A 23,545-nucleotide genomic window follows, 5' to 3' on the forward strand; every position below is an offset into this window, starting at 1 on the left:
GGAGCCTAATCCGGCAACACAGGGCGTAAGGCTGGAGGGGGAGGGGACACACCCAGGACAGGACGCCAGTCCATCGCAAGGCACCCCAAGCAAGACTCGAACCCCAGACCCACCAGAGAGCAGGCACAGATCAAACCCGCTGTGCCACCACGCCCCTGGTACTTATGCTAAATTACTCCCACAAAAATTATTCAGCTGTATGAAGGGGTAAATGATTGAGTACCTAACATTACAAATCACTCTGGAGAAAAGCATCACTTTAATGAATAAATAATAATACCAAGAAAAAAATACCATTTTAGTCTTGGCAGCAATCAAAAATCTGTTCAGTCCAACCTGAGTATAAGAGTTGTAGAACATAGATAACATAAAAATACTCCCCTGGCTTCTATGTGGTTTGGAAAATCATAAATCATATTAAAAAGAAATCCCTATAAAATATTTGGCAGAGAGCAACCACAGTATTTGGAGCTATTTTATGAGGGATAAACTCATAATCATCTTCACCATGGACGATATTTGTGTGCATCGCTCATTCCTACACTGGTACCGCAAACATACAGGGCCATTCACATTGTATTATTGGAAGCCACATTGTGGCTAAGCAAAAGCTGCATGTAACAGTAGTGTCTGGCTAAAGGCTCTGGGGAACTCATTAATGGACACGCTGTCAGAATTCCCAATCATCATCTTGGGAGCAGAAACAACAAAATAATCCAGCCGCTTGCAGTCATTTGTTTTCCTGTTGCAACTGACCCAGCTTTAAAGGTACTAACCATGTCGCATTGCACTCTTGGATAAAACTGCCATTCAGACTACCGTTCATAACATAGTTCACAAACAGCAGTGCCAAAAAATATATAATTCTTCAAACAAGAAAAAATATCTCTGATAAGTCCATGATTTAATCAATATCTGATATTCAGATGTGTAAACAGTAAAATGTACATTTGCAGGAAAATCAGGATTAAAATACTCAAAATATAAATATAAACAAGCAAAAATAAAATAAACAGCATCTCATTGTTTTTGCCTTTCCATATTTACAGATGTTGCTTAGAAAGCTTGTAACTGTGAAGAGTAAATCCAACATACAAAATTAATCATTGTCCAGAGAAAGTATTTACAATAATCACAGCATCTTTCTATTCCATTTTGGACATTTCAAATTTTGTAGTCATGATTTCCTGCAAAAAAAAGTTGTAATATATAATTATAAAACACTGTAAATTGTAGACACAAATATACATACATATTTTTACACTGGTAAAAAAATTAAGTTGATTTTGCCAGATATTACACTATCAATAATTTTAAAAAAGTAGAGATAAAGATTAATGTCTATTAATGTTCACAGAAAAAATAGCTGTAAGACTGACTCATAACTCAGGAAACTACAACATCGCTTTCTATCAGAAATTTAAATCCTTCATTTAGGAGGACAATTTGGATATAGGAAATATTCATACTATAATGAGAGAAACATTTTTATGAATACTATCAATTGTTTAAATATATCATTTCGAAAGACTTCACTGGATTGCTACAATTATTTGAAATAACAAAATAATCAACCAAGGACATGAATCAGTTATCCGAATTATCTCTGCAGTCTATGCACAGTGACGCCACCTTCTGAACATTCATAAAATTATATTAAATAAATAACTAACCTCATCAGAATCCAATAGGGGTGGAATTGCTCTGCAAAGACAAGGACTGCGAGTTAACCTATAAACACTACTCAGCAAAGATCAGTTATTATAAATAAATATTAAGTCCATTACTATATATAAATATCAATATCAAAGTCTGCCTCAAAAGTAATGTGTCAAAAATACAGTATAAAAACTCATTGCTGCAAACTGCAAAAAAGCTGTTATGGTACTCTGAAGATATCATCAAAAATGAACAGTGTGATTCATATTCAACCAAATCTATAAAGTTTATGTAGGCTTACACATCTGCCATTGACGATGGGATGTTTTCCTCCACCCACTTAAGGTCCTCATCCTGCAAGAAAAACAGCAACAAACATCAAACCAGCAATTCCTTTTCTACTGTGATCTTGTTATGAGGTTCAATTTCTCAGAGGGGCTCTAGATAGGAGGTCAAATATACTATCTGGGGTTCTTGAAAAGTTCTAGCAGTTGTTTTAAGGCTCCACAAAAAGGCAATGCAACTTTCACATTTATCACAGTAGCATTTTGACGCAGTTAAATTTCATATGTAAAACAACATGTTCCGAAATTATATTAAAAAAATACAAGGAAATGCATATTACATAGGTAGAAGGGATCCCAAAAGTCATTTGGAGTGGGTACTGACCACTTTGTTTGGTTTTGCAGCTCCATTTGCTTCTGCCTTTAAGCCTCTCATTTTAACACCTTCTGCAGTAAACATTATAAGAGGGGTTAAAAACTATAATTATATGCAAAAAGGACATGAGAATTAAATAATGAGAAGAAACAAAAAGACACACTACTTGTAGAACAATAGGGAATAAAAAACCTGTGCTAGAAAACCCATTGTTGTATGTAGGATTTTGATCAATGATAGATGAACACACTTCAAGCTTACTGAAAGACCTTTTCATTTCGTGGGATGAACGTGTTTTGACGGGAAAGCCTTCTTCAGCTGAGACACACACACACAGGCTGAAACCGCTTGTCTCAAGCGGGGTCGTGGTGAACTAGAGTCTAACCCGGCAACACAAGGCGCAAGGCTGAAGGGAGAGGGGGCGCACCCAGGATGGGTTGCCAGTCAGTCACAATGCACCCCAAGCAGGGCCTGAACCCCAGACCTGCCAGAAAGCAGGACCCGACCAAACCCACTGCGCTAGCGCGCCCCCCAGCTGAGACACATCTGTCTCAAGAAAAAAAAAAAAACCATCTCGAACTAAGCTTGAAGTGTGCTCTCCCATCATTGATTAAACAATGAACAAATAAAAAAAAATTGTTGAAAGGTGATCAGGATGAGTCTATCCTGAATTTTGTGTACCTACTCCTGCAGTAAAGATTGGTGCATAAAGTGGAAAGAAACAAACTAGGTTTACTTAATCACATGACTGCAACTATATTTCTCTTTCTCCTAATGTAATGCACAAATTGTATTTTCTCCGAAATGTACATCGCTTTGGAGAAAAGCGTCTGCTAAATGAATAAATGTAAAAAAACAAGATTTTTTTAAATCTCACAAAGGTCAGCGCAATGCTGCTGACCTCTCAATGTTTTTCTTTAATTCCTATGAATACAATTTAGTCCTAGTTGCAGACTCTGTTATTCACCTCTGAAGTAATTTCAAATATGTACATAAAACATTCTGCACAACTGAACGGTGCCATTACTGGGATTGTATTTCCACCATAACTGACAGCATATTTACTTCTGTTTCCAACGTTACAAAGAGAACCTAAGATTTAATATGAAGATTTATGTGTGAATAACTTGATAAAAATAATAAAAAAAAAAAAAAAAAAAAAAAAAAAAAAAAACATTGACTCATTTGCTAATTTCAGTACAGGAAACAGCTGGTATCGTTATCATATTAATATAGATTAACATTGAATTTCTTACCAAAGCCTTCATTCATAAGCTGCTCTTTTTCTTCTTCACTCATCTCATCCACCAGTGGACTGAAGGCATACCTGTAAACAACATGGACAATAAATTATCAGCAATTATATGTAATGGCCATTCCATTTTTCGTATATCAGTGTGAAACTATTTATAAATGACACTGACTTGGAATCCATGAAAAGAACTCTGCATACAGTAATTGTGGCCAGATAAAGAAAAATTATAGCACTGCAGCTCATGGTTATTCACTAATGATTTCAAAATCATTAGGTTGTCATATACTGTTACTTCGGGACTAGAGCTGCGCAATCAAGGGGTGACATATTCCCATGACAAATACTATACTGCAAACATATCTGATTCCATGATGCTTCTTAATCTCATGTTTATCAGGTTGAACTTCAAGCGTTCACTTGTGTTACACAAAAATGAATGATGCGGCAAATCATGAAATATCAAATCATTACATGTATGAATTTTTACCAAAACTCATGCAAGCACAGATGTACAAATACACATATACATCTTCTGTATAATATTTTTGACAGCTGTAACAAACTTACAGCCAGCTACATGGTGCTTTGTTACTAAATAAACATGCCCTCATATAAGCTCCACACCTCTGGTTGTTGGCTGATGGTCTCCACAGGAACATAATGACCAGTAGAATCGCTGAGAAGAGAAACCTCCAGAATGCATCATCAATCCAGAGCTCCCTCCAGTCCTGCCCAAGGAGAGCATGAGAAAGGCAGAAAGTGGTAAGGAGCACAGGGGAGCAGTCATCCTTAACACTACTACAAAGTACGACCATGAACAGAGTCGGAGAAAACTCCACAAAGAGGAAATGGATGTGGGTGACTTCAGCAATATCCATTGCCTGAGGCTAACTGAAGTAAGGAGATAGTACTCACAGACTGGCAGTTAGAAAACTTGAAAGTCTTTGTTGTCCAAATGATGAAAATGACAGAGGCTGCAACAAAAAGATAAAAGCTAAGCTTAACAGAAATCCTTTACAATTTGCACACAACACGCTGTCTGGGTGGGTTCCAATTTTTTGCTATAGACTTTAGTGCTATACACATTGCTTAGAGTAAATAGCAAATGAAACAATGCAATGCAGCAACTATAAAGCAAGTAACATGAATAGACACCACTAATTTTATATTGTGAAGTGACAGTGAACTCACCAATTACTGCAAAGATCAAGGTGTTGGTAAAATGACGGTAGAGTGACAGTTTGACCACATTTCTTCTGAGGCGCAGAAGCTTCATTGTCTGAGCCAGACTGACGAAGATGTGAGAGCTAGTCAAGGAATTCCCCAACCTCACAAACAACCTATTCTTTTTCCTTGTCCCATAATTGATCAAGCACAACAACAGCCAAATAATACACAAATTCAAAGTATGACGAAGGGCAAATGATAACGTTTGATATACAAGTTCTGAGAGTATATACACGGAACAGGTGAGGACCACCAAGGCCATGAAGAGGTCTCCAAAAAGCAGGTGTAGCATGCAGCCATCCCTGAGATGATGGACCACTCTATAAACAATACTGACATGACTGACTGGCTTTGATTATTTAACACCATGTTACCATGAGTCCCCTATGTAAGCTCCTGCTGCTTGCAGTGGGAGGGCCTTTAGATGCTTCACTTGAAGTGAGGAGGCAAGAAGAACTATGGATCCCAGTTCTAAAGCTTGGATCTCCATTTACAACCCTGAACCCCTCCTCCTCGATATCTCACCCAGCCTAAAATAAAGTTACAGTCAAAGATCTTTGTGCTAGCATCCTTTGGTCCCAACGAACCAGTACAGTTGTTAAAGCAGTCCAAATAGAAAATTACAGATATTACACCCCAGTTTCTGTTTTAGGCAGTAAGAAGCCAAAGACCCAAAGAAATTGCAACTTCATTCTGTCTAATGACTTTTTGCCCAGGACCTAGGTGAACAGCTCAGGTAATAATATTGTGAACGTGGATCAAGCCTTGTGGCATGCAACACACATCAAAAATGTCAAACCTAGCTTGTATATCATAGATAACAGTACATAAAAGACTAAGCTTAATTTCTTGATTTCTCTTTGTGAAATAAATAGGAACTCAAGTTATTGCTGTGTCTGCATGTTTCAGCAACAGATAAAAGTCTTCAAATTTTGAGTACTCTGCTGTTGAGCCTGTGGAAAGCAGGTGAGGAAGATCAGGTGAATTATATGGGAAAAGGAATAGGAAAACCCTTGCAAGCAAACACACAAAATCAACAAACAATGATGTAGTGGAGCAAATGGAGGACGGGGATAAAGCAAAGCTGCAGTGGGAGTGACAGAGACAGGAGAGAGGTGCAAGACAGGATATCCACCAGCAAAGAGTAGAGTCGAGAACGGCCAACGGAATGGCAGCCAGGAGCAGGAGATCATCCTCAGCCTGAGGGGACAGAGAGAAAGACAAATACAGATAGAGACAGGGTACAGGAGAGACAGGAAGACGGCAGCATCACAAACTCTCCAGGGAGACTGTGAAGCTGAATAATCACCTCAAATAATCACCTTCAATCATTGCTTTCATTAAAAAGCAATTGCAGAGAGCTTTTTCAAAAACAGGCTAACTGAAAACAAAAAGGGAGAGGGAACTGATGAAAATAAGCCATGTACAAGACAAAGGCAAAGGGAAGCGTTTGTGAAGCAACCTGAAACGGAAAAATCAAAACAACTGTTGCCTTAAAAGGAAAAAAGTGATGACCTATTACAGCAAATCCAATGCACAAAGACAACTAATGTTTATAAAGGTGAATGGAAGATACATGAGTTTACCAATCACCTCATTCCTTTATCCAACCACTCGTTAAGACTTAACTACATTTACATGTTGAATAGTTATGCAGCAAGATCTCAAAAGTGTATGAAAACATTTCTGGAGTCTGTTGAGGTACACTTTCTGCCAAACTCTTTAAAATTACTAAGTAGGAGAACAGAGAATTAATTTCACGGTGCTTTATGAAAAGTTCCAGGTTCAAACTGGCTACTGGTGCAGCTTTAATATAAAGATGGTTTAAGGAAAGATGATCCTGATCCAAGCAGGAAAAAGAATAGAGACACCAGCAAGTGACCACCAGATCGAACTGGTACCCGTCATCAACCAATAATGTCAAAAAAAGACAGACTGTAGATAGTAACAACTACCAAACAGCACCAAAGGCCAACTGAAGAACATAATTCTTAATTCACATTTTCAGGATTAAAAGCAAAACCATTAGAGGCTGTCTATACTCCTATGACAACTGTAACAATCTTTGGAATAATCTTATTCCCAAAAGAATGCCTGCAACCAAAATTAACCTGATTATTACTTACTTGTTAATTCATTCAGCTTCCCATTTACCTGCATCTAAAGTATTACTTCCCTCTGTGCATTTGTGTGCATTTAAGTAAAAAACAGTAAGAATCTGATCAGGAGGTCAGGAAAATCAACAAGTGCAAAAGTGCTACTCTTGGGTACAACAGGATATACGTCAACATATAATAATACTACTAAAATTAATGATGATGATAGGACAGCACGTTGACAGGTGTCTTGGTGCCTAGCAACACTTGGTTTTAAACTTTGGTCAAGTCTGGCTCAGTCTGTGGAATTCAAATGTTCTCCCCATGTTTATGCAGATTGTGTCTGAATGCTTTGGTTTCCTCCCACAGTCTAAAGACATATTTAAAGTGAACTGGTGACTCTAAATTCCCATAGTTTGCATATAGAGAAGTGAATAAATGAGTGACATGTGACTTCCCTGTGATGGGCTTGTGGCCTGTCCGTGTACATGACCTTGAACCCTGTGCTTCTGGGATAGGCTTCAGACCACTGCGACCATCCATTAAGACAAACAGTTGTCGATAATGAAAGAATTACATTAATTATTAATAATACATGACTTTGACACCTTCATTAAACACTTTTCTTTGTCTATGAAACACAGAAAGCAATTAACCCATAAGAAATAGAACAATCAGCCCTTTTGCGTAGTATTGAAGATCTCAAAATTCATTAAGCAGAAAGGACAGCTGTTCGATGTCAGATCAAGGCCCAAACTTCTGCTTTAAAACTGAGGTAGGACAAAAGAAATAGATTGATGAGAGTGACGGACAGTTACTGCAGTATTTTTGAAGTTCCTTTACGTAAATGTTACATATATAAATGATATATAAACATACATAGTGTAAACACATATAAACAATATATGTAACGTAAATGTTTAACTATATACAGTATATATTTAATTAATGTAGGAAGTTGACTAGGAATCGTCAATGTTTGGATACAGTTTTATGCAGTTACTTGTGTGATGTACATTGGTTCTTATGGCGGAAAGAAACTAACTGTACTTAATCACGCATCTGCATCTGTCTCTCTTTCTGCTCATGTAACGCACACATTGTATTTTCTATGAAATGTACATTTCTTTGGAGAAAAGCATCTGCTAAATGAAAAAATGTAAATGTAAATATAATCCCACTCCCAAGCCTTATCAGTTATATCTATGTACTGCATTGAACATCTTTACCAAAAACACAGGGTATGAACAGCGAACATTAACAAATTCTACAAAAATGTTTCCCCCTCACCGATCTATACAGTAACCAGTATATTTTCAATTGTCAATATTCCCTTTCAAAAATGACTATGCAAAGATCTGGTTTTTAGAAAGGCATAGATTAAAGTTTCTCAGATAAACTGTGGGTTGACACACCCAAAAGCTGCTAAAAGGATATCCACCAAACAATACAGGAGTCAGTGAAAGCAAGAACAATGTCACACAGTAGCCTGCTATTTCCCCCTTGTTCCTGCAAAGAACAGGTTAACAGTGTCGCATCATAAAATGCACTATGAATACTACAGGCTCCCAATTCTATTTAAATTACATAGAACCTGATTTTTATAAATGTGAAAAGCACAATTTTATACAATCATTACATTCTTAGTCTTTGGGGAACTGTTCTCTTTATTATGGGTCAAACTGAGCAGTACTGCCAAAGAGAATTGCAGATGCAGCTAGAAACTAGAAAAGGTAGAACTGCATCCATTTTTGAAAGTAGAAGTTTCAAGAATTTTCAGCGAGGCACTTAAGGTGTCTTCCTACACTGACAGTTCGAAGAGGAAAGCACCTTACCGAGTTAACCCGTAGGATGCCCTCCACAATGGAGAAGACAAGGTAAAGAAGTCCCACTCCCACGACTCTGTGCAGCAATGCCCCAAGCCTTGGTCTGAGGATACAGACAAGATCAGAGTATTACAACAGCTTCCCAAACTGCAGAGGCACTGTCTCAAGCCAATGTTTTCACTCTGGGTTCTAGGTGGCTCCCATAATGATTAACCAAGGAAGTACAGGGAATGAAACGGAAATAGGCCTCCTAAGTGCGTAACCGCTCAGCAAAAGCAAAACTTACACCACATCCCACTGGGATCAAGAGTGAACAGTTTAAAGAGAAATACAAATATCCTGAGTTTTATCTGTACGAAAGTGTAAATTCTTTTCCTCTAAATGCCGGCCCTGGGGACCCAGTACTTATGCTTTTTTCTGCTCAATTAGAGATCCCAATTGCACTCAAATACATTAATGTTTCTTGTGCTTTGACATATGTCACTGCATTTTTTGTAGATGTTTTGTAGAAAATACAAAGTATAATAAAGTGCTGTACACAAAGACAGCGGTTCAACATGGTGAAAATAAAATTAACTAAACTTTTAGGTTAACTAGTTATCAGCTCCAATTGGCTTTAACTTGTTCATGTGAAATAATGGAATGCTAACTGTGAATATATAGCGTGAGCTAAACCAGAAATATAGGGAGAAAAAATCTACGATAAAGGCTTACTTATCAAACTGAATTTTACATATCGTTCATTGCAGACCAAAAAAAAAAAAAAAAAAAAAAACCTATAACCCTTACTATAATCCGTATCCCATCAGTGTCTTGCTCACTTTGCTACACAGTCGGCCTATAACTGCTGGGCTGACAGGTAATGAGGGAATACGGTTACTTACTTGACTATTCCATAGCCAAGACTTGCAATGATGACCAACACACGGGCAAGAGTTCTCTTCACAGCGGACAGGATCTCTGCAAACACCACTGCCCCTTGCACTGTGGAGCAGAGTCAGCACAACACAAGGTTTCAACCTGTATTTTCAAGTGATATTCTATATTCATGACTGATTTTCAACATGAGGAAAATGGACTACATGCAATCAAAACTGTGATGACATTAGTCAGTCACAAATCAGGATTTTAAACCAGATTTTAGGATTGTAAATACAGTAGGTCCCCTTATGAACTTACGAACTTTCAAGTACAGAAGTTTGCCTCCGCAAACTTTGAGTAGTAGTTAGTATTTTTTCCACAAATAGCATACCAACTTGAGTACTAAAGCTTCTCCCAATTAGTCGACAGACAGTAAACTTTGACTTAAGTGTTTGTCAACATCCTGCTCTAGTTCTAACCAGAGTTCTTTACTGACCTTGCTTATTTTCAAAAGGGCATTAATACCCAGGGAGGTGACTCGGAATGCACAGAAAGGTACATAAGGCAAGCATTTGCCAGCGTGTCCTCTACAAGCTGCTTAGCTGAAGAGAGACGGTGCTGCTGTTTCCACCCAAAACAACAATACTGCTGCCTCCCAGCACATGGAGCTTTTGTGATGCTGACATTTACATTTTTTCATTTAGGAGATGATTTTCTCTAAAGTAACTCACAACTCAGTAAAAAGAGCATTTCCTAGATACAGATACATGATTCTCACATCAGTCACTTTGTCCAAAACCACTGTTTTTGTTGGTACACATAACACTGCCATTTGAGAATCACAGAATTAATGACAACCACTTGATCGCTTTGCATTGGACTAACATTTTTTCAAGCAATAAACCAACTCTGGGTGTCAAGTTTGTAAGTAGGGGACCCACTGTAATTTAATTTTCCATACTGTCCTTAGTATGAACTAGAACATGCAATAATTGCTGCTGTACTACATCAGAAAATAGTATAAAGAATGCTCTATTCCCACATTTCCAATTTTATGATTTAAAAATTAATGCAAATGTGCGTGATGTAACACATGGTCAGTGCCCTCTGGCATCAGCCCTCCCAGACCCACCTGAGATGCCGTCATAACGAATGCTCTGAAACTCTGCATAGTACACAGCCTTCTCCAGCATGCCCAGAAAGATGACCCCGCCAATCCAGAACTGAATACGCAGCAGGTCCCTCCAGTAGGAGGCCGAAAGGACAAGCCACAGCAGGCCCAGAAACACGTAGATGATGCACATCACCATGTAGAACTAGGGAAGCAGTACAGGTCTGAGTGACAAACACTTTCCCCCATCAGGGGATATGGCCATTCTGTCAGTGTCATAACTTCTTATATCTGAATCCTAATTTTCTAGCAAGATTAATAATCTTAAGGATTTAAAAAAAGGGTCTGATAAGATACAGATCTTTTTGGTATAGCAAATTCATAGTATAGCACATTCATAGTATAGCACTGGAGCAGATTACCATATGAAATATACAAACACAAATTTTTCAGTTTTCTGCACTGGAGAGGACTTGCCTTTTGCAGACAACTGAAATCAGTTGCACCAAAAATACTGTACAGAAGTCACACACACACACACACACACACACATTTTCAGAACCGCTTGTCCCTTACGGGGTCACGGGGAACCGGAGCCTACCCGGCAACACAGGGCGTAAGGCCGGAGGGGGAAGGGGACGCACCCAGGACGGGACGCCAGTCCGTCACAAGGTACCCCAAGCGGGACTCGAACCCCAGACCCACCGGAGAGTAGGACTGCGGTCCAACCCACTGCGCCACCGCACCCCCTCTGTACAGAAGTCAATTAACCAGAATAGAACAATTTCATAGAAGAGCTTCCAGAGACTTGTTAATATCTTGGTAAAATACTGAGCTGCACAACACCAAACTTACAATCATTAGGGGCCATTCGGTGGCTGAAATATAACCATGGGGCCCAGTCATGCGGACCTCCACTGCAGAGACATACAGAAAGACATCCAGGTTAGCTCATCCTAGTAACAAAAAAGTGGGAATAATTATGGGTAGGCAATAGCTCACTGATCTTGGAATCGTGCAGCAATTTGCTATGGAAGACATAGCGCTGTAATGGGTTTTAGGACACTCACTTGTAGAGAGTACACAGTTCAAAGCCTGACACTCATTATTCACCAGGACTATTCCCTCTTCAAGAGCTCAAACTAAACTGCAGATTAAGAATATAGTTACTAACATGGTTTTATCATGAATGCATTAATAAATGGGTGATAAAAAGTGTGATGGCACCTATAGGTTGGAAACCTATATCTGAAAAATGTAAGATTTTGTCCTAAGAGTTTCAAAATTAGAAATCTGAATAGAGGAAAGGTGCCCAAAAGAAACAAATACAGACATTCCAAAACTACTATTGCTATTGGTTAACAGTTAAGGTTCTTACACTGGAAATCCCAGGTTGCGTCAGATGGCAAAACAACAATCTTCAAGATGAACATGTAGGGGCCATCTTCCCAAGTCCTAGCCACGGCATATTGCTGTTGGGACCAGAGTGAAGATCATATTTAATAAAAGCAATGATTTTCCTAAAGGGGATCTTTAAACTTTTGAAGAATTTAGGTTTTTGTATGTGATTTGGGAGTATATACTGAAGCAAAAATAAGTAGTAATGCTTCCAACAGAAGTTTGTTGGAACAATTATTAGTTCTTGAACCAGGAAAAAAAAACACAAACTTAAAATCAAAACCTGCCCAATCACAGACCCTTTTTTTCTTATGTTCAAAACTACAGATATGATGACAGTGTCCATAACCTTCATACAAGACATACCTGATCACAGATGCTATAACTTGTTCTATATGTGGTATACCTGTGGTATACTTGGTTTATGTTGATGTTGTTTATGAAAAACAGATTCATGACAATAATATTACATTAAAAAGAAACAACATATGGAAGTATAATTTTTTAACAAAATTTTATCTCAAAATTCTGCATGCTGGTCATGGCACAAATGCAAATTGTTAATAAAAATACTAAGCCTTTTAATTTTTATTCTTCTTAACTAAATGCCTAAGTCCTCTTTTAGATTATCACTTACTGTGTTAATCTAGCTAATTTTTTGTGACCCAAATCAATGTCAATTTGACAAACTTTGCCCAAAATTCATGGATAATCTTGCCATTTTACTTAATATTGTTACTGATTTCCAAGTTTTTGCTCTGACAAAGTGTGTGGGAGAAAATATTTCAATGTATCCCCCATCTGATGTGTTGCGTAAGATTTTTTTTGTTACACATTCAGATTTTTTTTATAAGTCTTTATAAACATATAAATATATAATAATCACTTTAAAACTTTCCAAACTGTTGTAGAAGTTCAGTTATTCATTGTTATTTAGACCCATCCCACCTGTATTCAGCTGCATGGGATCTGATTAACACAAATGCATTACTAGCATCATCTAACACTAATGTCATAAGGATACAGGGTCTATCCCTGGACAAGACATGACACATCAGTGCAGGTAGCACTGATACTTCATAACAGACTTGTGGGTTTGGACATTGGCCTGAAAGCAACTCAACCTGTGTAACGTTTGCAGCTTCTTTGTGCTCTGCTGGCTTTCCTTCAGCCTCTTTCCATGTTCCAGTGACATGTGTTTCAGGTAAACTGGTGATCGAATTGCCCGTACAGTGAGTTTGTGCATTACTTACTCCGCTGTATGGTTGTAGGTATGTCTATTGAAGGGATTAGTAAAGCACTGCTCAGTAAAAAGCCACCTGTAGGGAATTCACACAAATAAATTCCCTTCCACAAATGTACAGTGACAGCACCTGCAGTGATATGATAATAATATGAATGAATGATATCTGGAATAAAATAAAGTTTGAACAAAAAAGTTCCAAAATTTTATGCAGTTTGAACAAGCGATATCTATCACTATAACCGAGTGTATCAATAGCACAAATGCCTATTATATGTGGGGGAAATTAAAACTGGAGCAGTTCATAAAAATGCAATCTGGACACTACTAAAAAAGAGTATGTCCTTGGAAAATAGAGAGAACATGCAGAGTTTTGTAAAGAAGAACTGAGGAGTAAACCAAATTCACAAACAGAGCTGTGAGGGGATACCCCTGTGAGACAAAATTATCAGCTTTACTGTTTGCAATACATGTATCTGGCTTTATGCTGTCTACATGCCAAATAAGATACTGATGTTCTGCAGAATATTATGTAACACTTGTCTACTGCATGTGTCATCAACAAGTAAACAGAGCTCTTAAGCTTAATACATTGGGTCTGAGATCTGTGAGTTTAGGCCATGAGTCATGCTTACATGGCAAGTAAGGGAAGTCCTGCATTGTCAACAGAAGCGTCTGAACAGTGGTGAAGTGTTAAAATTCGACAAAAAGTAGTCTTACACCAAATTAAAAACAAAACATCTCAGTTGTACTGCCCCTCATCCCACCCCATCACTTGACAGTCTACATTTATGAGACTGAGATAACCAAGTGCATAAATGTGATTCTACAAAAAAATACACAAGAGTTTATAAGCAGTACACAGCTGAAATTAGAGGTCAAATTTGCTCATTTCAATAACCTGCATGTCACACCCATAGTTATAAATGAACCATTCCATTCCCATTTACTATTTGGAAAACATTGCTACAGAGTTTCATGTTTGACAGTTTCACAATGGTTCAGATAGACTCAAAATACTGTTTTTGATATTACCTACAACTGCAGATACTTATAAGTGAACTTAACTATAGAATTTGTGTTACCCTCTGAACAATTACATAAACAGAATACCTACTGTTTCAGCAGACAAGCTGTTATGAATCTCACTGTCTGGAGTGGATGATTTTTCTTTTGTAGTACTGGCTGTACGTAATGGCTGAAATTAAAGTAGAAAGAGAAGAGATTTTTAAAAAAGTCACTCCAAAGTAGGGTAACTGTCCTGCTACTACGTATATTTATGCCACTTCTCAACCAATATGCAAAGCTGAAACCATTTACTTTCCAAATTAGAAAAAAAAAAACAATGATTTTGTTACCATCATGGTAAGCATTTTCTTTAACAAGTAGTTGGTATTTTAACCAAGTCTTTTTTTAAAATAATTTATATTTTAACTATAAATAAAAGATTTGGGGGCCATGGCAGCGCGGCGGGTTCAGGGGGTGCCCGCTGTGCGGCGGGTCTGGGGTTCAAGCCCTGCTTGTAGTGCCTTGCGACAGACTGGCATCCCGTCCTGGGTGTGTCCCTTACACCCTGTGTTGCCGGGTATGGCTCCGGCTCGCTGCAACCCCGCTCAGAACAAGCGGTTGTTGTTGTTGACGATGGATAAAAGTTCTTTTACAACATATAGGTACACTGATGAAGGCTTCCCACTGAAATGCGTGTCCCAAAAACTAAAAGATTTTCTGGTAAGCTCGAGCGTGATCTCTCATCTTTGCTCTAAATCTTACATACCCCAGATTATTTGAGCACCCAAGCCTTTTATTCTTCTGTATTTCATTATAAATTGACTGCATCTTCTGTTTTTTATAATGATAGAAGTAAATTTTACAATATTTGTAACAAAAGTTTTTTTTAATGTTTTCATTCATTCAATAATCGCTTGCCCAATGTAGCATTGTGATTGTCAGAAGTCTGTCCAGAAAGCATATAGTGTAAGGCAGGATATACCCATGCCATTACAGGTGATATACATTCCAAACAAATTACTGATGCCTGTACCTGCAGTCGTACACTTGCTCTGAATTGTTACAGTAAAGATTATGCAGCTGCATAAACGGGTAAATGTTTAAAAACCTTAATAGTGTAATTAACTTTGGATAAATGTACCATCTGAAGGAATGAATAAATTACAGCATGAATATGCTATTTCAATTGTGAAGTTATGTTTTAAATTTATTGGACTGTGACTGGTTGAGATTGTCAGTGTGATCGAATGTAGGAAGTACACACAGTAGTTATGAGTTGTTATGGAAGAAGTATAGCATCTGCATACTTTGCAGAGTGTAAGCCTTAGTAGACGTATTAGGCAGAGAATAAAATACCTTGTGTGAAAGTTAAATGACAGCATAAAATACCATTGTATTGAATAATAAACCCAATGGGCATATATTTTAATAAATTGTAACAGCAGTTTTTTTGTAGTACAGTAACATTTACATGAGGGTTGGGCACATATGTGACTGTGCATAACTGTGTATGTGTGGTGGAAAAACTGGCAGAACAAAAACTGCTTTCCAAGCCTACTAAACAGGCTGGTTCCACCTGATTTTGACTCAGTGTGCTAGTTGAAAAGTGGCATTAAGATCTAAAAAGGCTGTCTCAGAATTAAGCTTTCCACAGGGCTATGCCATTTCCTACAGCATATTTTTAGAAGCTAAAACAGGACTTTAGGGGGAAAAGCATTTTCAAGTATTAAATTCTTCAGACCTTTAAAGATGAAGTGTCTCTCCTTCTCCTCCCTTGACTGCCAGAGGAAGACTGAAAGATAAGAAGTCTGTTAAGGCACACTGGTTAACTGCATACACACACTACACTTACTGTACAACTTGGGTGAGATGTTTGGATGAATGTACATTCATCCATTTAAACCAGTAAAACTAAACTCTCCCTTAACCTATTTAATAAAGCACATAAAACCCCTTATCACTACATGTTCAAAAGGTATAGTAACCAACACCCATACCCTTGAGCTCATACTTAACATACTGTACATTCTTACAATACATCCTGGAGACATTCTTCAACCAGTTAGATTTACTACTGATGTCTTTAAGTCTGTAAAACCCATTTTTCACCATCAAATATGGCACAGTAAGCACATCACACAATGGCATCTTACTTTCCTTACCTCTTTAGTAATTAGTTGAGTTGGATTAGGGAGCGGTTTAACAGCAAACTGAAAGAATCAAAACAGCTCAAGATCACTGTTATGCAACTAAAATATTGTCTGATCATATGGCACCACAACCTTAAGTTTTAGATTTACTGTACCAGTTCTACCCAAGGATGGCCAACAGACAAAATAAGAGCAACCCAATAATATTCTACAGAGCTGCACATTATAAAATGTGTATTCCATTTAGTGTTAAATTTGGAGCATGCAGAAATTACTTTAAAGGAACAGGTAAATCATAATTTTAAAAGAAAAAACTTTTACAATGATGTGAAAAAGTACACCATCTTTTACAATTTCTGTATTTTCATTTTGATCCCAAGATCATGATACTTAGAGAAACTACAAAGCCCTTAAACATCATTCAGAGATCTAGAGGCATCCACCAACAATTTAAATGTTAGATTTCTTAACTGCATCATTAGGAAAAGGCTTAGAAGTATTGCTTTTATGGAAGATTAGCCAGAGTGAAACATAGACATAGAAGGAGATGCCAAAACAGAAGAGCCAGACAAACAAAAACTTTTACAGCAGCAACATCCCCACATAGATACATACACACTACACTAAAAGACTATATGGTCTAGAATAAACAAGAACTGAGAAAGAAACATGGGCATCACAGTGGGACAGCAAGTAGCACTGCTGTCTCACAGCGCCTGGGTGGTGTGAGAGGACGTGGGTTCAATCCCTGCTCAGTCTGTCTGGAGTTTGCATGTTCCTCCCATGCCTGCATGGGTTTCATCCAGGTGGTCCAGTTTCCTCCCACAGCTGAAAGATATGCTGTTCAGGTTCAACCACAGTGTGCGAGTCTGTTCCACTGATGTATAGCCGAGTGACCCATTGCAAGTAGTGCATTTAGCAGTGTAGGGCACCTTGGTGAATAAGGGGTATGGGCTGATAATACTACATAAAGGTCATCTGAAGTCACTCTGGAGAGAGGCATCTGCTAAATAAATGTAAAATGTAAATAAAGCTGCATAATAACAGAAAAAAAGTTTGGCTTTTCTGATACTTGTATGAACCACTCTCCAAGTCCTCAGCCAGGAAAGCAGTCAAATTGGCAGACAGTTCCTTCACGGAAACATCTTAATCGGCCTGGAAAAGTAAAACCTCAAATTTTGTGCAGTCTGAAAGCTCTGTTGACTTCATCAAAGTTGCGTCTCCTGCGGATGATTTCAGATCACGGGTCAGAGTAGAATCTCGGATGGGAATCTTTAAAGATGTAGCATTTCTTTGCTGTGGCTTTCTCAATGTCTTCTTTGTCGGACAATCAGCAGAAGTAATACAATTTTCAAATTATTTCAGCAGCTTTAAAAATCCATTCCATCCAGTTTCACTTGGAACAACTCATCTTTCTATTCCAGGGCTGCTACTGATTTATCTTTTGATCCTAGTGACTTCTCCAATTCAGAAATACAACCTGAATGAAGCAACTTACAAAGGTATTCTGTTAGATCAATGGATGTGGTTTTCAAAAGCACCAGAGACGAGAGAAGTTTCTCTAATTTGAACTGACAGTGTCCAGCAGAGTTTCCACAGTGTTTAGCTTAGCATCCATACCTATCAGTCAAACACCTCAATCACAACATCCCATTGGGTTGCTTCACCAGATGTTCTCACTTTCATCTGTGCTACCATATCTATGCCTGAGGGGAACTGGTAGGACTGTCAATGGAACAAGTGGTGAAAGTCACAATTTCTTCCTTGTCAAAACTTCCAGTGCATTCACAGCAACCTTCTTCACATGTGTGGTTTCAGCCAGCCTTTTCTCAGTGCTTTCTGCTTTAATTCTTTTCCTTATCTGAGAGCTTGTTGAGATAATTGGATAATCTTTATCCTTAGAATGAGACATGGAAATGTATGAATCGTTGCAACTTAAAATCACCATAGAGGTGATTTATACAGCCATCTTGAAAAATGGCCATGTAACCGAGGCCACTACTAAATCCCGACATGGACTTTTTCACATGACTTCTGCACATTGACCTGTTTTTGGATAAACAAGGAATGACAAAGTAAAACCTTTTCTATTGTCACATAATGACAACCACTGTCAGGACTAAGGTAGTACCAGAAAATGGTTAGTTCCGACCTAATATAAAACTAAAGAACTAAAAGAGGGTGTACTTTTTCATAGCACTCTAATTACTTGCCCCCCACTGACATATAAATTGAGAATTTAAAAGTCAACCATACCACATTTCCAGGAACATTCTTCCTACAACCTGTACTTTTATAGCTATGCGTGATATATGAACCAGCGCCTCCCTCCTGAATCACACTGGTTTTGTTGAAGTATTCGTGTGCTTTTCTGTTCTGAAAGAAAACAAAAAAAAAAAAAAAAGCACAAAGAACAATGCATACAAATATTTCTAATTGAAACAAAAGTGAGCATTTGGCTGCCATTTCTACAAGACCCTTTTTGTTCATTTACGGCTAGACTCTACTGCATTGTTTAATCTCGCGACAAGTCACATTCAATTAAAACACCATATAGCTGCTTCAGTTGCTATTTAATATAGCATACTGAAATTATTATTGGACTTCAATACAGTACAGTCTTCAACTTACTGAAGGCAATGTGTTGCTGAAAAACCATTTGGAAGGTGAATTCTTAAAACTCAAGGTACTTTCAATCTAGCATTGTATGTTACTGTGGATAAAGGTAGCTGTTACAAGCTACACAGTAACCAATGTACATCACTTTGGTGAAAAGCATCTGCTAAACAAATAAAAATACAAACATTTTGCACCACTCAGCTGTCAGGAGGCATGTGAAATTCAAATGCGGCCCTCAAAAATCTGAGGAAATGCCTCCTAAGTTGAAGGATGGGTATTAAATTACTCTTAGTAAAGGCAAACTCTCATAAATCAAATGGGTGCATCTCTGGAGATGAATATTCCGTTTTAAATTTATGTATATCCTGAGTTGTCAAAGTTATAAAGTGCTTATGAAATGCACAGCTATTCCATCAAAATGGAAAACTTGGAAACAAACGCTAGAAGAAAATGATATAACATTAAAATAAGTACTTACATCAAGGCTAAAAACTTCATCATAGCATCGTGAACTTCGCAGGTACCAAGATACAAAGAATTTTACTGTGTTATTATCCTCACAGCGTTCACTCAACCCTGAAAAAATATAAATTGGTGAATAAGCAACTGGTTTTGCAGTATTCTAAAGTTACTGGCTTTAACACACAAAATCTATCCCAATCTCCTGCAATTCAACAATACACAATAGCTTTTTCAAAGGAGAAAATTCAGCCAACTACATTTATAACCCTCTGAGGCCAAAATTAATACTAGCAGTTGGAAATAGTACTATTAGCAGACAATTAGTGATGCTAATTTGCAACATCTGCCTGAAGAGGGTTAACAAAATGATGCCTGTAAACAACTTTGGGGCAATTTTAAACTCTGTAGAACAAAACATAAGCATAAACATTACAAGGCAGTAAGAAAGAATTAAGAACCATCTGCAAATCAATATTTTTAACATAAATCTAAGAGTGAAAAAAAACAAGCTTGTTTTAACATCTTCCATTTAAGAAAACCATAATACTAAGGTTATTGCAACATTAGTACCCTTCATAAAAAGTACAATTGACGTGTAACTGTGCCATAATACTTGAAACCACAATAAAGTATAACTTACATTTAAGGTTAATCACAGAGCCATTAAATAGCGTCTTTGTGAAGAGATATAGGGCATCATTGTCATGCGTTTTCTGAAAACAAGTGGGGGAAGAAAATAATTCATCATTTAATTTATACAAAACCATTTTACAATAACTTTATAAACAAGATTATAAAAATTACTGTATATGACTGAATGATGTGAACTCTGAATTGTTCTTTATGCATTCATGTAATTCATGGACCAATACCTTTTCTGGGGTATTTCCTGCCCCACACCCTATGCTTCCAGGATAGACTCTATATAGCACAAATGGCACAAATGAAGAAATACATGTTTTACGTTAGTGCAACATTTGTGCCAATTTTTGCAGTTGGAACCGCAGTCCTATCTCTTTCACTTTTTTAAATATAAAGGATAGTATTTCGTGTGATATTACCCGGAACCATGAAGTTGGGCCTCCAACAGCACAAATTAAAAAAAATGCATATTTTTCGTTAGTGCTACATTTGTGTCAATTTGTGCCATTAAAAACTGCGGTTCCATCTCTTCTACTTCTTAAATATTAAGGTAAATATTACGCGTGATATCACTGTCGTATTTCAGATTTCAGGTATTCGTGATTATATGACATGTTATTTCTGGCGATATTCAGCATGTTTATTTATTGCTTCATGTTTTCTGTTAAGTCGGCATTGTTTCACAGAACAACACGTGTGGTGTAAACACTGCAGTGAATTTGTACGTTTTCAGTTCTGTTGTTCATAAAAGAAAAGAAAACCTCAACTTTAACAGTTGTGTTGTTTTTTTCCCCCCACTCGCTGTGTCGACCTGGGTGAATCAATACTTTTCATGGAACAGCTGCAGTTTTTCTGTTGTGTTCGACCACAACATGGAAGTAAAGTGGAAGGGACAGGATCAGGTAAAAGGCAGTAGTATTATATGGACTGAAAGTCGTAATGTACATGTTCTAAATATGTACATTACACGATAGGACTGTGTGGGTCAAACGGCACAAATCGGCACAAATGTAGCACTGACAAATTACCCCGAATTTGACTTTCTCCAGCATTGTAGGGGGCTGGAGTGAGGTCACGTGCCAAATAAACAACCATGTATGTCTCCAGAACCAAAGGAGGTACAACTGAGGTTTAAGCGGCACCAATCGGCACAAATGTACCACTAACAAAAAACATATCTTTCTTTATTTGTGCCATTCGTAAGGGGGCCAACTTCACGATTCCGGGTAACATCACGTGAAATACTATCCTTTATATTTAATAAAGTAAAAGAGATAGGACCATGGTTCGAACGGCACAAATCAGCGCAAGTGTAGCACTAACAAATGAGCCCAAATTCGAGTTTCGTCGGCATCGTAGGGGGGCTGGAGCAAGGTCACGTGCCATGTAAACTACCATGTATATCTCCAGAACCAAAGGAGGTACAACAGCGGTTCGAACGGCACAAATCAGGACAAATGTAACACTAACGGATGAGCCCCAATTCGAGTGTCTGCGTCATTGTAGGGGGGCTGGTGACGTCACATGCTACGTAAACAACCCTATTATCTCCAGAAGTAACAGAGATGGAATCGTGGTTTCAACAGCACAAATGTAGCACAAACAAATAAACCCAAATTCAAGTTCCTGCGGCGCTGTAGGGGGGCTGGAGTGACGTCATTTCCGAAATAAATAAATTTTAATATCTCAAAAAAAAAACTGCAACTGCACAAATTCTAATTTTTACGCCACAGAATTACACAAATGTAGCACTGACGAATCATGAGGTTTTTTTTTTTTTTTAAATATTTGTGCTGTTTGTAGGGGGGCCAACTTCACGGAGCTGAAAAAGAACACTAACAGCCGTTTTAATAACTTATCACGTATTTTACACTATGACAACCATTACAAAATCTGACAACTATGAAAAGGTAATTAAATAAAAGTCTTTGAGCTGAAACTACAGGGAATTTCTCAATACATTTCATTAACAAAAACCCCTTTCTAGCACTGCTTATTCTACCCACCCAGACACCTGAAGTAAAGTAGTTAACGCTTGCTTGTAAACTTAATGCAGATGACTTTTGCAAAGTTTTCTTTTTAATAAATTTACAGTTTAGGTACAACTACAGCTCTCCGCATTACTTGAATACTTCTACATTACTGTATAGTTTCAGGTGTCCGGGACCAAACAGTAGTGTGAAGTATCACTATTACGGCAAAAAAACACGATTGTCACAATGTTGGGAACACAGAATACGTCAGACAGTCGAGTCGGTTAGTTTGTTATACAAAGAATATTTCTACTTTTTCCCAAATCAGTTATCAGGTTGAAGCACGTTGATAAAGTGTCACATAAAATTGTTTTTTTTTAAACACTGTCTGTACTGTATTTTACACAAATATTCCGAATAGAACTATTTTCCCACACTCGACTCGAGTCTCGACGTTATGATATCCAAGTTATCTGGATTTTCTGTGACTGTTACCCTACGTCGTCTCTGTGGTCCGGAAAATGAGAGAAGCAATTTTAATAAAATAACAGGACACGCACATCAATGTCCCAAGTACTGTAAGTGTAGCTACTTCTAGAAATAGTTCAGCGGTCAAGTATGACCATAAAAATACTAGGGTGTTTCTATTTCTTCCTCAAACCGAATATCACATACACTGCAGAATCCAGCACTCGTTTTTACCGCAGTGTAAATATGTTGAGAGAAAAGAGCCCATCGAGACACTGAGCGACATCCAGAATTACAGCCGCAGTTCGCTCAGCAGCACTGCGAGCTGCTGCGCTCGCGGACACAAGCAGCGCAACAGCCGCCAATGAGCGTCAACCTCGGCGCTCGTGTGCTCGTCGCGCGCGCGCGCACACACACACGGCAAGGCCACTTACACTGTTCACGTTTAAGATCCACTTGCCAGGCTCTGACACGGCGTGTGAAAGTTGTGTGAAATGAACGAGAACCAGCAGTGACAACACTTTCGCTGAAGCTCTCGAAAACAATGCCGTGGCCATCATGACGGTCGCCATTTGCATCAGGAAGCAGGCGCTGCGATAACTTGGAAATATGACGAGCTCAGCTCCTTCGCTCCGACGCAACGTGACGTCATCGAGGAGGCATGACGGAGGTCGGAGGCGCGATGCGATCCGCCATTAAGGAAAGCGCAAGGCCAAATACACAGTGCATACAGTGCTGATTTGTAGTCAGCTGACTTAACTACATTACCTAAAACACAAAGTACCAGATATATCAACCACAGAGTCAAATCCAAAACATGGCCACCTCATATTAAAGGCATTTTGTGAAAGAACGACCTTAAAGTTTTTCGAAGATCTCACTGGGTC

At 38.1% G+C, this 23,545-nt stretch overlaps 1 protein-coding gene across 1 annotated transcript; it reads right to left on the reverse strand.

Moving 5' to 3' along the window:
* Nucleotides 1-147: 147 nt before the first annotated feature.
* LOC108928775 (transmembrane protein 87A) lies at nucleotides 148-23,274 on the reverse strand. The gene is made up of 21 exons (XM_018742897.1): nucleotides 23,093-23,274; nucleotides 20,216-20,288; nucleotides 19,592-19,689; nucleotides 18,751-18,870; nucleotides 16,507-16,554; nucleotides 16,086-16,136; nucleotides 14,454-14,534; nucleotides 12,074-12,167; nucleotides 11,551-11,612; nucleotides 10,717-10,900; nucleotides 9,608-9,707; nucleotides 8,733-8,826; nucleotides 8,335-8,406; nucleotides 4,766-4,874; nucleotides 4,490-4,548; nucleotides 4,199-4,302; nucleotides 3,576-3,646; nucleotides 2,329-2,390; nucleotides 1,961-2,013; nucleotides 1,674-1,704; nucleotides 148-1,187 (listed from the first exon to the last, which is right to left on the reverse strand). Exons 1-21 carry the CDS (start codon nucleotides 23,234-23,236, stop codon nucleotides 1,146-1,148), a joined length of 1,752 nt encoding a protein of 583 aa, XP_018598413.1. The 5' UTR covers nucleotides 23,237-23,274; the 3' UTR covers nucleotides 148-1,145.
* Nucleotides 23,275-23,545: the final 271 nt, after the last annotated feature.

This window comes from Scleropages formosus, chromosome 10, assembly GCF_900964775.1.
Source record: "Scleropages formosus chromosome 10, fSclFor1.1, whole genome shotgun sequence".
Classification (NCBI taxonomy): domain Eukaryota; kingdom Metazoa; phylum Chordata; class Actinopteri; order Osteoglossiformes; family Osteoglossidae; genus Scleropages; species Scleropages formosus.